General features: G+C 43.9%; 1 protein-coding gene across 7 annotated transcripts in view; it reads left to right on the top strand.

Annotated features, from left to right (window-relative positions):
• The first annotated feature begins 906 nt into the window (after positions 1-906).
• The window catches only part of LOC133567960 (microtubule cross-linking factor 1), a 128,297-nt gene continuing 115,512 nt past the window's right edge, over positions 907-13,691 (top strand). For 5 of the 7 annotated variants that reach the window (XR_009809513.1, XR_009809512.1, XR_009809514.1 and 2 more), the window contains exon 1: positions 908-2,135. Coding sequence is in view for 4 of the 7 variants with exons in the window: in XM_061919612.1 (XP_061775596.1) it covers positions 1,422-2,135 (714 nt within the window). In the remaining 3 variants the exon portion in view is untranslated. Of the gene's footprint in view, positions 2,136-13,691 lie in introns of all 7 variants that reach the window. The other 2 variants (XM_061919610.1, XM_061919611.1) reach the window with 1 other exon arrangement.

Here is a 13,691-nt window from a genome sequence, read left to right as displayed (position 1 = left end):
GGGTCGTGGGGGGCGCTGGTGCCTATCTCAGCTACAGTCGGGCGGAAGTCGAGGTACACCCTGGACAAGTCGCCACCTCATCGCAGGGCCAACACAGATAGACAGACAACATTCACACACTAGGGACCATTTAGTGTTGCCAATCAACCTATCCCCAGGTGCATGTCTTTGGAGGTGGGAGGGGCCTATCCCCAGGTGCATGTCTTTGGAGGTGGGAGGGGCCTATCCCCAGGTGCATGTCTTTGGAGGTGGGAGGAAGCCCACACAGTCACGGGGAGAACATGCAAACTCCACACAGAAAGATCCCAAGCGCAGAATTGAACCCCGGACGTTCTTATTGTGAGGCACATGCACTAACCCCTGTACCCCTGTGCTGCCTCAGAGGTATTATTAACCCAAATTTGTGATACTAGCTTTTGTATTGGATGTCATTGTAATGTACACTTTTGTATGACTACAAAGTATGAATTAATTTTTAAAGGCAGGTGTACCATCCATCCATCCTTTCATTTTCTACCGCTTATTCCCCTTTGGGGTCGTGGGGGGCGCTGGTGCCTATCTCAGCTACAGTCGGGCGGAAGTCGAGCTACACCCTGGACAAGTCGCCACCTCATCGCAGGGCCAACACAGATAGACAACATTCACATTCACACACTAGGGACCATTTAGTGTTGCCAATCAACCTATCCCCAGGTGCATGTCTTTGGAAGTGGGAGGGGCCTATCCCCAGGTGCATGTCTTTGGAGGTGGGAGGAAGCCCACACAGTCACGGGGAGAACATGCAAACTCCACACAGAAAGATCCCGAGCGCAGAATTGAACCCCGGACGTTCTTATTGTGAGGCACATGCACTAACCCCTGTTCCCCTGTCCCCTGTGCTGCCTCAGAGGTATTATTAACCCAAATTTGTGATACTAGCTTTTGTATTGATGTCATTGTGATGTGCATCTTTATATAACTACAAAGTATGAATTAATTTGTAAAGGCAGGTGTAAACTAAAAGTAGATCTATGTTACCGGTGAAGCTGGTAGAGAGACAGTTGGTGTACGTCACGTGATCTGCGCGTACCCGACAGCGCGCGCGCCCTTTCGCATGTGTGTCAAACTGCGCATGCGCCTCGCAGCCAATCACGGGCGTCACACCGCAGCTTTTGCGGATCTGACAAGTCTGCGGCAGCGCTAGCAGACTTGGAGGCAGAGGGATGGACTCCCGGTACCGAGAGGGACACGGAGGCCTCGGCGGCCAGCATGTCTCCTAATCCAGTCTGACCGCAGCCCTCCTCCCTCCCGAGGACAGCACCACGACACCCCGCTGAGTGGACGCACACACCGGACTGTCGTTCACAGGATGCCCATCGAGGACCGGGCCAGGAAGACGCTCCGGTGCCGTTTTCCACCCCCCCTGCTGGTGTCAGCGTAGGATGGAGAGCTCCAACGACTCTGACACCAGAGCCAGCCAGCAGCACCAGCCGGAGAAGAAGAGACCGAACCGGGTTTCCTCCCCGGCCAGACCGTTCCTGAAGGACGTCCACGCCTGCTCCGCCAAGCCGCCAACTATCGGACCCAAATCCTCCAAACTCGGCAAGCAGCTGCAAGCTCCGAGCCGCGGCTCCAGACGTAACATCACCCCGGGGAAAGAGAAGCCCGCCGCGGCCAGGAGCTGCACCAAGGCCGGAGGGAGCAAGCCCAGCAGGCTGCCCCAGCATGGAAGCCCGGCCGCCGGCAGCCCCGTCCTCGCTAAGGCCAAGAAGGGCAAGCTCTTCAGCATCAGCCATGGTTCTCCTGTCAGGGTACCGACCGGACTCCTGGTCGCCCAGACCGACAGCAGCTCCGACCTTTCGGACTGCCCGTCCGAGCTGGCACCGGCGGCCAGCAGCGACGCGGAGTCCGGGACCGGCTCCAGTGACCGGGATCCCCTGGGAGTGGACCTCCCGGCGATGCAGGCTGCAGCCGCGGTCAGCACCGGCGAGCCTCATCCGGTTCCCAAGGGGTCAGCGTGCCTGGTCCAGTCCGGTCCTCGGGTCACTGTCGAGAAACCCAAAACCACGACGAGTCCACAAGGAGGCAAGTGCGGCACCGAGGACGACCTGCTGAGGGAGATTGAGGACTTGAGATCTGAAAATGATTATTTGAAGGTAAGCACATCTTTTTGTTTGAAACAATGCTTGTGTGGGAAATATTGACTGAATCTACTTGCAGTTCTCATATTTACTTGAAATGCACTTTTTGAACCTTTTTACACCTTCTAAGTCAGGGGTGTCCAAAGTGTGGCTATGGGGCCATTTGTAGCCCGCAGCTAATTGTTTAACAGCCCGACACACTTTCTGGAAATGCTATTCAAAAATAAAAAGTGGAATGAGGTGAAATTTAACTACAAAAAGTTGCAATGTTGTCACAGAGCTGCCATGCAGGCTGTTTTTTTATTCTTTTGTCCATCCATCCATCCATTTTCTACCGCTTATTCCCTTTCGGGGTCGCGGGGGGCGCTGGCGCCTATCTCAGCTACAATCGGGCGTGTCTATCTTTATTATTCTTTTTTCCATTGCTCCAAAAATATATATATATTCCCCGGAACAACATTTAAGTATTTTTTTTAAAACATATTACATTTATAAAATTGTATTCAGAATCAGAATCGGACAACTTTATTAATCCCCGAAGGGAAATTAAAATTTTCAGCACAATACTATTCAAAATCAGACAAACATTACAGGGAGACAGAACAGGATCTCTGACGGGTCTGCCAACTTCTGGCGCCCCTTGCAAAAAAGGTGAGATACAGGTAAACAACTGAGGGGGGAATGGGAGAAAAAAATAAAAGATTACAATTTAAAAAAATGAAAAATGAAAAAATCGGTCTGAGCCTGGGCCCCTGGTGAGGGGATCCAGACTCAGGCCAAGGGAAAAAAACAACTAATAGCCATAGCACACATCACTCTTACATGTGTTTAAGAGGGAAACATCAAAGAACACAGAGGACATGAAAGAAATTAAAGCAGCAGATACAACCATCCACTTCTACATACAGCTATGAATAAAAAGTAAAAGAAACATATAGACTGTGGTGGTCTCTGCTGTGTTCCACACCATCGTCTGCTGGGGTGGAGGGAGCATGGCCAGAGACAGGAGCAGACCCAACAAAGCAACCAAGACAGCAGACTCCACTCTCGGCCGCCAACCAACTCTCGGCCAGTGTCCAGTCTGCATGGATGAGTGAGGATACGTCCAAAAAGACTGAGGTGTTCGATACCTGCTCATTCAGCCAAGACACTGTGAATCTTTTCCATCCTGGCACTCAGTGCTAGCTCCGTGGTCCTGTCCCTTCATCTGCATCTCCTCCAGTCCCTCCAAACAGACTCTGGTGTGGCAGAGACCCAGCAGCTGGTCTCCATGGCCAAAAGGCTCCCGGGAGGCAGATCCAGAAGTCCACAAAAAAGCACCACAGAGGTCACAAAAGTGCCACCCCTTGTCACACAGTCACAAAGGGTCCCGGACCAAAAGGCAAAAAAAAATAATAATAATAAAATAATATATATATATATATAAAATACCACATGAAAAGAAGAGGGAAACACAAAAGGATGACACAAGAGCACAGAACTCCTGCCAACAGCAGCCACTACAGCGGCGCCATCTTGGAAAAATATGTTATTGAATTGAAAACAATGTCATTAATATAATTAATGTAATTTAGTCAACACACTAAATACAATTTTATAAATGTTATATGTTTTTTTGTTGTTTTTTTTCCAAGATGCGCCGCTGTAGTGGCTGCTGTTGGCAGGAGTTCTGTGCTCTTGTGTCATCCTTTTGTGTTTCCCTCTTCTTTTCATGTGGTATTATATACAGTATATATATATATATATATATATATATATATATATATATATATATGTATATAGTTTATTTATTTATTTTTTTGCCTTTTGGTCCGCGACAATTTGTGACTGTGTGACAAGGGGTGGCACTTTTGTGACCTCTGTGGACTTCTGGATCTGCCTCCTGGAGCCTTTTGGCCATGGAGACCAGCTGCTGGGTCTCTGCCACACCAGAGTCTGTTTGGAGAGACTGGAGGAGATGCGGATGAAGAGACAGGACTGCGGAGCTAGCATTGAGTGCCTGGACGGACAAACTTCACAGTGTCTTGGCTGAATGAGCAGGTATCGAACACCTCAGTCTTCTTGGACATATCCTCGCCTATCCATGCAGACTGGACACTGGCCGAGAGTGGAGTCGGCTCTCTTGGTTGCTTTGTTGGGTCTGCTCCTGGCCATGCTCCCTCCACCCCAGCGGACGATGGCGTAGAACACAGCAGAGACCACCACAGTTCATGTTTCTTTTACTTTTTATTCATAGCTGTATGTAGAAGTGGATGGTTGTATCAGCTCTGCTGCTTTAATGTCTTTCATGTCCTTTGATGTTTGATGTGTCCTTTTTACACACATTAAAGAGGGATGTTTACTATGGCTCTGAGTTGAACAAATGTTTGTAGAAACAGTCTACTTGGCTAAGCGCTTGACTTTATACACCAAGTGATTTATTAATGTATTTACATTTATTGATTAGGACACCTGATTCTGATCATTTGGATGGGTGGCCAAATACTTTTGGCAATACAGTGTATACACAGCCCGGCCCCCGGCCACATTGTTTTAACCCAATGTGGCCCCCGAGTCAAAAAGTTTGGGGACCCCCTGGATTTAAGTGACACTGCATTTGAAGGCAACTTACCTTGTTGATAATTGAAAGTATTATTGGCTTCCATCTATGACATAAACACACGGCGCACGATGTAAATATACAAAGCCAGCGCTCTTGAAGGATCTCCTCCGGCTGGGGAGCGATGCAACCTAGAAGATGGCTGCAGTCTCCACCAGTATCCATCACAGATGTGATGACACACACGTGCGTGCGTGTCTGTGTCTTGGCCTCAGTATCAACACAACCAAGTTAATCAGCTTTGCTGTAATGCTGCTGCCCCGCCTCAGGACCCCATGGTACTCATGTGTCCCATGTGTGCTCGGCTCAAACGCCCGCCTGCAGGGCCACTGTCAGGCCGCCAGCTGGTCAACTCCTCAACCTGCTGCCACCCCACACACACACACACCCACACACACACACACACACACACTAGTGTGTGGCAGAGATGTCTGTTAGTTGTTTGCTGAAGTGTATTCACTGTGTTACAGCTGACAAACAGTGCGGGTTCAAAGTCACTTCTCCAATCCCCGACTACAACATTCAGTACGCCTGCAAAATCCAGTAAGGTTTAAATGCACACATTTTTTATTATTCATACATACATACATACAAACCCCGTTTCCATATGAGTTGGGAAATTGTGTTAGATGTAAATATAAACAGAATACAATGATTTGCAAATCCTTTTCAAGCCATATTCAGTTGAATATGCTACAAAGACAACATATTTGATGTTCAAACTCATAAACTTTATATATTTTTTTGCAAATAATAATTAACTTAGAATTTCATGGCTGCAACACGTGCCAAAGTAGTTGGGAAAGGGCATGTTCACCACTGTGTTACATCACCTTTTCTTTTAACAACACTCAATAAATGTTTGGGAACTGAGGAAACTAATTGTTGAAGTTTTGAAAGTGGAATTCTTTCCCATTCTTGTTTTATGTAGAGCTTCAGTCCTTCAACAGTCCGGGGTCTCCGCTGTCGTATTTTACGCTTCATAATGTGCCACACATTTTCCATGGGAGACAGGTCTGGACTGCAGGTGGGCCAGGAAAGTACCCGCACTCTTTTACTACGAAGCCACGCTGTTGTAACACGTGGCTTGGCATTGTTTTGCTAAAATAAGCAGGGGCGTCTATGATAACGTTGCTTGGATGACAACATATGTTGCTCCAAAACCTGTATGGACCATTCAGCATTAATGGTGCCTTCACAGATGTGTAAGTTACCCATGTCTTGGGCACTAATACACCCCCATACCATCACACATGCTGGCTTTTACACTTTGCGTCGATAACAGTCTGGATGGTTATTTTTCTCTTTGTTCCAGAGGACACCACGTCCACAGTTTCCAAATATAATTTGAAATGTGGACTTGTCAGACCACAGAACACTTTTCCACTTTGCATCAGTCCATCTTAGATGAGGTTGGGCCCAGAGAAGCTGGCGGCGTTCCTGGGTGTTGTTGATAAATGGCTTTCGCTTTGCATAGTAGAGTTTTAACTTGCACTTAAAGATGTAGCGACCAACTGTAGTTACTGACAGTGGTTTTATGAAGTGTTATTGAGGCAATGTGGTGATATCCTTTACACACTGAGGTCAGTTTTTGATGCAGTACCGCCTGAGGGGTCTAAGGTCAGTAATATCATCGCTTACGTGCAGTGATTTCTCCAGATTCTCTGAAGTTTTTGATGATTTTACAGACCGTAGATGGTAAAATCCCTAAATTCCTTGCAATAGCTCGTTGAGAAATGTTGTTCTAAAACTGTTAACAATTTGCTTACAAAGTGGTGACCCTCACCCCATCCTTGTTTGTGAATTACTTAGCATTTCATGGAAGCTGTTTTTATAGCCAATCATGGCACCCCCACCTGTTCCCAATTAGCCTGCACACCTGTGGGATGTTCCAAATAAGTGTTTGATGCGCATTCATCAACTTTATCAGTATTTATTGCCACCTTTCCCAACTTCTTTGTCACGTGTTGCTGGCATCAAAATGTAAAGTTAATGATTTGCAAAAAAAAGTGTTTATGAGTTTGAACATGAAATATGTTGTCTTTGTAGCATATTCAACTGAATATGGCTTGAAAAGGATTTGCAAATCATTGTATTCTGTTTATATTTACATCTAACACAATTTCCCAACTCAAATGGAAACAGGGTTTGTACATGAGTGATGTGCACTCATGTAATCAGAATCCTGTGCAGATATTTTGCCATTTGATTGGCAGCAGTTTAGAGGTTATGTTTCATTTCTGCATTCTTTACACATACAAACTGTCGCCCACAAAATGTGCATCTTATTAAAAACTAAACAAAAATAATGTTATCGCTGTCTTAACTTTACTTATAAATGAAGTCCATGCGCCGTCTTTCTGGATAAAAATAGCCGTCACTTTCTGGTAAAAGTCCTCCTTCACTTCCTTCAGTTTTAAAAGTCTTGTAAGAGTTGAACATAGTTGTCGTGATTAGCAGAGCTCCTACTCTCATCATCTCCACGAAATGCAAGCTGCTGTTTGGCGAGGAAGCAGGTGGCATTGATGACATCTTTTTAAAATCTCTGGGTTTTCTTTAACCTTAGCATTGTGGACACTGATGTTGAGTCACTGCTGTTCATCCAAAGCAGAGTCTCACTTCCTCATCCCAAACGTTTTAGCGTAATCTAGCTTTGAATGTGAGTGGCCGACCGCTCATGTTTGGTGAGACTTCTTTGCAAATGCTTTAGGTCACAAAATCCCATTTGAGTCCTCACAGTTCCACAGCTTGAAAAAAGAAGGCAGAACATCCAAAAAGCTACTCCGTCTGGAAAGAGAGAGTAACTTTCCGTCCTGCTGATTGAAACAAACCATTTAGCTCCGGCGTTTGTCTTCCTTTTTTATTTATTTCCCGCTTCACTTGTAAGTCCACTTTAGCAAACTGTTTAAGTGCGGAATTGTAGTCATCCATGTTGAAAGTCGGGGTGCACAAGACGGGAAAAATAAGTCGCTGAGACACTTACTCGCTGTTACCACCATATGTCTGGGATCATGAGCGCCCCGCCCCGATCATGAGGCACGAGAACTGTTTGCCTCACCTCAGACTTATTTCTCTGCTGTTTTGATGGCTCACCAACACAGAAAACATGTTACTCGCTGCGGCACTTGACTCACTTACGCCACCGATCATCATCACCCCTATCGTGAGGCACGAGAATTGTTTGCCTCACCTCAGACTTTTTTCTCTGCCGTCTTGAACGCTCAGCAACACACCAGACAAGAACGCGCTCCGACCGCACGGCAGACAGAGAAGTTAACAAGGGATTGAGAAAATTCAGCGATTTTGAAGAAAAAATAATCCAAATTGGGGAAGCTAAATGAAAATTAAAAACTAACAATTGTTTTATCATTATATATTTTATTTCTTTGCATGACCGCTACATCACTGTATCCTTTACACACTGATGTCGGTTTTTGGTGCAGTACCGCCTGAGGGATCGAACGTCACGGGCATTGCCGCTTACGTGCAGTCATTTCTCCAGATTCTCTGAAACTTTTGATGATACTGCGGACCGTAGATGGTGAAATCCCTAAATTCCTTGCAATAGTTCGTTGAGGAATTGTCACGCCAAGGAAATCATGTTTTGTTTTGGTTATGTTATGTTTTGTTTTTTGGACACTTGTTTCCTGTTTTGCACTTCCTGGTTTGTTTTGTTTCCATAGTAACTCATTAGTTTCAGCTGTCATGTCACGCACCTGTGTCCAATCACGGATTATGTCACTGCTATTTAAGCCATTCTGTTTCTGTTCTTTGGCCTGGCAACTTTACCTACCTTCGATGTACCGACACATCATATATTCATCTGCTTCATGCCTTGCTGTTTTGTTTTTGTCCACGCCAAGTAAGTCTTGTTTTTTCATGCCACAGTGCAAGTGTTTTTGTTTTATGTTTGTAGTTTGTAGCATTTATGCTAGTCTTTTGTTTTTTTCCATAGCCAAGTGTTTGTACCTCCTTGCGAGCGCCCTTTGTTTGCCTTTTTTTGAGTTATAGTGTTAATAAATCAAAATGTACCTTCATGGCTCGTGCAAATCATCCTTTGCATCGAATAAACAATCCAAGTCCATGCCTGACAGAAATGTTGTTCCTAAACTATTCGATAGTTCGCTCCCGCATTTGTTGACAAAGTGCTGACCCTCGCCCCATCCTTGTTTGTGAAAGACTGTGCATTTCCCGGCAGCTGCTTTTATACCCAGTCATGGCACCCACCTGTTCCCAATCAGCCTGTTCACCTGTGGGATGTTACAAATAAGTGTTTGATGAGCATTCCTCAACTTTTTCATTCTTTTTTGCCACTTGTGCCAGCTTTTTTAAAACACGTTGCAGGCCTCACATGACAAATGAGCTAATCTTTTCCCCAAAAAATAACAAAGTTTACCAGTTTGAATGTTAACTATGTTGTCTTTGCAGTCTATTCAATTGAATACAGGTTGAAAAGGATTAGCAAATCATTGTATTGTGTTTTTATTTACGATTAATACAACTTGCCAACTTCACTGGTTTTGGATTTTGTGTGTAAAACATTGCTCAGCTTCATTTTATACATGGGAAGTTTTCATTGATTTAGCGTACATTTCCTAGGCTAACACAACCCCAGGTGTACCTGCTGGCACACTGATGAAAACATTGTTGAAACCGGTCTGTGTTCTGTAGCACCTTTGCAGTTTATTTAAAATTATTGGAAGGACACGAGTGTTGCTGGCCTGGCTTTTTCTTGAAGTACACTTTTTCCCGTGCAACTCTTTATTTTTGTTTTATTACGTTTTTTGGAGAGTGCGTGTTTTTCCTGTATTGTGTACCTAATGGAGTGTCCTGTGAGTGTTCTATGGTTCAAACGTATCGATTTTGTCTGATCAGTTCATGTTGTCATCCTAACTGGTCGGAGAGAAAATGAATGAACCTAATCAGTGCAGTAGACCGCCCTCAATCACCCACTCTGTCTACTTTTCATCCATTTAAAAGCTTTTACTTAGTGCACTGTAGCCCCCTCCTCTCCATCTTTTCAGCGTCGTTGCCTTTGTATTTCCTGACAAGACTCTGTTGATCAATACACTTCATTTCTTTTACAAGCCTCAGTCAGCAGAGGAAACCGTAAATGTGATCATTTATTTGTCAATGGACTCGTCTGCCACAAATGCATCTTTAATAGCTTCATCATTTATGATTCCACCTTCAGGAAAAATTGACAGTTGTTCTGTGTCCAGTCTCCGGAAACCAAAGCAGTGATGAAGTCCGAGTGATGAGCGTGTACTATTACACAGGAAGTAGTCCACCCACAGATCCATAATGGAAGAACAATAAGACCACTCGAGTCAACTTTCCAAATATTACAGTTAACAAGGAGATAATACAAAATGTTAGTGAATATTGTTACCTGGGTGTCATTTTAGACCCAACACTTGGCTTTAAAAAAACATATCAAACAGATGTGCCAGAGTCTTAAATACAACATCCATTCATCCATCTTCTTTCGCTTATCTGAGGTCGGGTCACGGGGGCAACAGCCTAAGCAGGGAAGCCCAGACTTCCCTCTCCCCAGCCACTTGGTCCAGCTCTTCCCGGGGATCCCGAGGCTTTCCCAGGCCAGCCGGGAGACATAGTCTTCCCAACGTGTCCTGGGTCTTCCCCATGGCCTCCTACCGGTTGGACGTGCCCTAAACACCTCCCTAGGGAGGCGTTCGGGTGGCATCCTGACCAGATGCCCGAACCACCTCATCTGGCTCCTCTCCACGTGGAGGAGCAGCGGCTTTACTTTGAGTTCCTCCCGGATGGCAGAGCTTCTCACCCTATCTCTAAGGGAGAGACCCAAACTCATTTGGGCCGCTTGTACCCGTGATCTTGTCCTTTCGGTCATGACCCAAAGCTCATGACCATAGGTGAGGATGGGAACGTAGATCGACCGGTTGATTGAGAGCTTTGCCTTCCCTGCTCAGCTCCTTCACCACAACCGATCGATACAGCGTTCGCGTTACTGAAGACGCCGCAGCGGATCCGCCTGTCGATCTCACCATCCACCTAAATACAAAATGAAAACGTTCAAGTGTATTAGTTTTGTTGTACTTGTTGCAATGACAAGAAAAACCTACCTACCTACCTACCTGTATTAGGATTTTGTTAACACTAGAGGCAGCACAAACCTATTTTAATGCAACGATTATGTCTTGTTTTTATTATTGTATAACATGTTGGTTGCAGGCAAGCAAAATGACTGAGGCCATTGGAGACTTTGCACAAACAATCGCTCAAAGTCCTAGACCGAAAACCACAACACCACCATCACTGTTTAGTTCTCCAAAAATATAGATTGTTAAACTTAGCTAACATTCAAAGATTAGCATCAATACGAATTGAGTCCTAAATAATACTGCACAAAGTCAGTCTTAAAAACAAGAAAAAAATACAAGAATGAGGGGTATTTTACTTGAACTAAGCAAAATTATCTGCCAATAGAACAAGAAAATTAGGCCTGCCAAGACTTTCCAAAACAAGTAAAATTAGCTAACCTCAATGAACCCAAAAATACCTTAAAATAAGTATATTCTCACTAATAACAAGTGCACTTTTCTTGGTAGTAAAAAAAATACCTTTTTGCTTAATATGTTGAAAAATATTCTTAAATGAAGTAAATGTTAGTGCCATTATCTTCACATAATGATATGTGCTCAGCGTCATAATTTTTTTTGTTTTTCAAGCTCGAAGTAAGAAGTTATTACTTTAAAAAATGTGTTTTATTGTCTTAATGGGGGCTATGGTGTGGTTTGTTTGTTTGTTATTGTCGTAACGGGGGCTATGGTGTGGTTTGTTTGTTTGTTATTGTCGTAACGGGGGCTATGGTGTGGTTTGTTTTGCCGGAATGCAAAGGAAGGTGACGGGACATCGCCTGAAGGTAAAGACATGTTTAATCTATTAATTTAAAAAAGTGCAAACAAAAGGCGCGCAGAAGATGGAGAACAAACTTGGTTAAGAAAACAAAAACTAGGACGAAGGCAGAACTATGGGCATACCAACGAAAGACACTAACTGTGGCATTAATAAACAAAAACTTACTTGCGGTGACATGAGCAGGGCAGCATGAACTATGACATGAAACAGAGGGGTCATAAACAGGGTGATGACGCCAGAACGATCAACTGAAAAACCAGGCTTAAATAACAATGACATGATTGAAACAGGTATGTGAATCCAACACGTGAGACAGGTGAAACTAATGGGTCGCCATGGTGACAAAACAAAGGGGTGAAAAGACAGGAACTAAAGGAGTCTTGAAGTAACAGAACATAACTAAATAAAACATGATCACATGACATTTCTACTTGTGAGTGTTGATGACACAGCTTTGCAACAGTTGATATTCTACTTTCAAGCATGTTTTACTCAATATAGCTCATCAAATCTCAGCAACAAGCTGTAATATCTTACAGACATCATTTAGGACCAAAACACTTGAAACAAGTAAAACACTCTAACATAAAATCTGCTTAGTGAGAAGAAGTATCTTATCAGACATAAAATAAGCAAATATCAGCCTTATTGGAGATATTCATCCATCCATCCATCCATTTTCTACCGCTTATTCCCTTTCGGGGTCGCGGGGGGCGCTGGCGCCTATCTCAGCTACAATCGGGCGGAAGGCGGGGTACACCCTGGACAAGTCGCCACCTCATCGCAGGGCCAACACAGATAGACAGACAACATTCACACTCACATTCACACACTAGGGCCAATTTAGTGTTGCCAATCAACCTATCCCCAGGTGCATGTCTTTGGAGGTGGGAGGGGCCTATCCCCAGGTGCATGTCTTTGGAGGTGGGAGGGGCCTATCCCCAGGTGCATGTCTTTGGAAGTGGGAGGAAGCCGGAGTACCCGGAGGGAACCCACGCATTCACGGGGAGAACATGCAAACTCCACACAGAAAGATCCCGAGCCTGGATTTGAACCCAGGACTGCAGGACCTTCGTATTGTGAGGCAGACGCACTAACCCCTCTGCCACCGTGAAGATATTCAATCTTACTTAAATTTCAGTTTTTGCAGTGCACTGCAAAAAGTCAGTGTTCAAAAACAAGAAAAAAAAATACAAAAATTAGAGGTATTCTATTTGAACTAAGCATAATTATCTGCCAATAGAACAAGAACATTTGGCTTGTCAAGACTTTCCAAAACAAGTAAAATTAGCGAACCTCAATGAACACAAAAATACCTTAAAATAAGTATATTCTCACTAATAACAAGTGCACTTTTCTTGGTAGAAAAAAAATATGAGACTTTTTTGCTCAATATGTAGAAAAATATTCGTAAATGAGGTAAATGCTAGTGTCATTATCTTGACATCATGATATGTGCTCGGCATTAAGAATTTTTTTTCATGCTTGAAGAAATGATCACTTTAAAAAAAGTACTTTTATACTTGTGAGTATTCATGACACAGCTTATATTCTACTTTCAAGCATGTTTTACTCAATATAGCTCATCAAATCTCAGCAACAAGCTGTAATATCTTACTGACATCATTTAGGACCAAAACCCTTAAAACAAGTAAAACACTAACATAAAATCTGCTCTGTGAGTAGAATTATCTTATCGGACAGAAAATAAGCAAATATCAGCCTTATTTGAGATGTTTCATCTTACGTAGATTTCAGTTCTTGCAGTTTGCATCTTAAGCACTTTGTCTAGTTTACATCTGCTGTGACAACTAGAATCACACGAGCCTCCACCAGGGGGCAGTGTAAATTACTCAGATGTAGAACATCTTTTGCACAATCAGCCTTTTCATATAAAGCCATAAAGAAATGGAACAACCTCACAACAAACTTAAAGTTTAACAGATTACTCTTCATTTACAATTGAAGTTAAAAAGCCGCTTTGTAGCCATCAAAGCTGCTCACACGGTCAATAAGGTGGACACTATCATTGACACATCAACTTCATGTGTATTATATTTATCCAGGACTGC

The sequence above is a fragment of the Nerophis ophidion genome, linkage group LG14 (assembly GCF_033978795.1).
Source record: "Nerophis ophidion isolate RoL-2023_Sa linkage group LG14, RoL_Noph_v1.0, whole genome shotgun sequence".
In the NCBI taxonomy this organism is placed as follows: domain Eukaryota; kingdom Metazoa; phylum Chordata; class Actinopteri; order Syngnathiformes; family Syngnathidae; genus Nerophis; species Nerophis ophidion.
The sequence above is the reverse complement of the archived record's forward strand: the minus strand, read 5'-3'. Positions and strand labels throughout refer to the sequence as shown.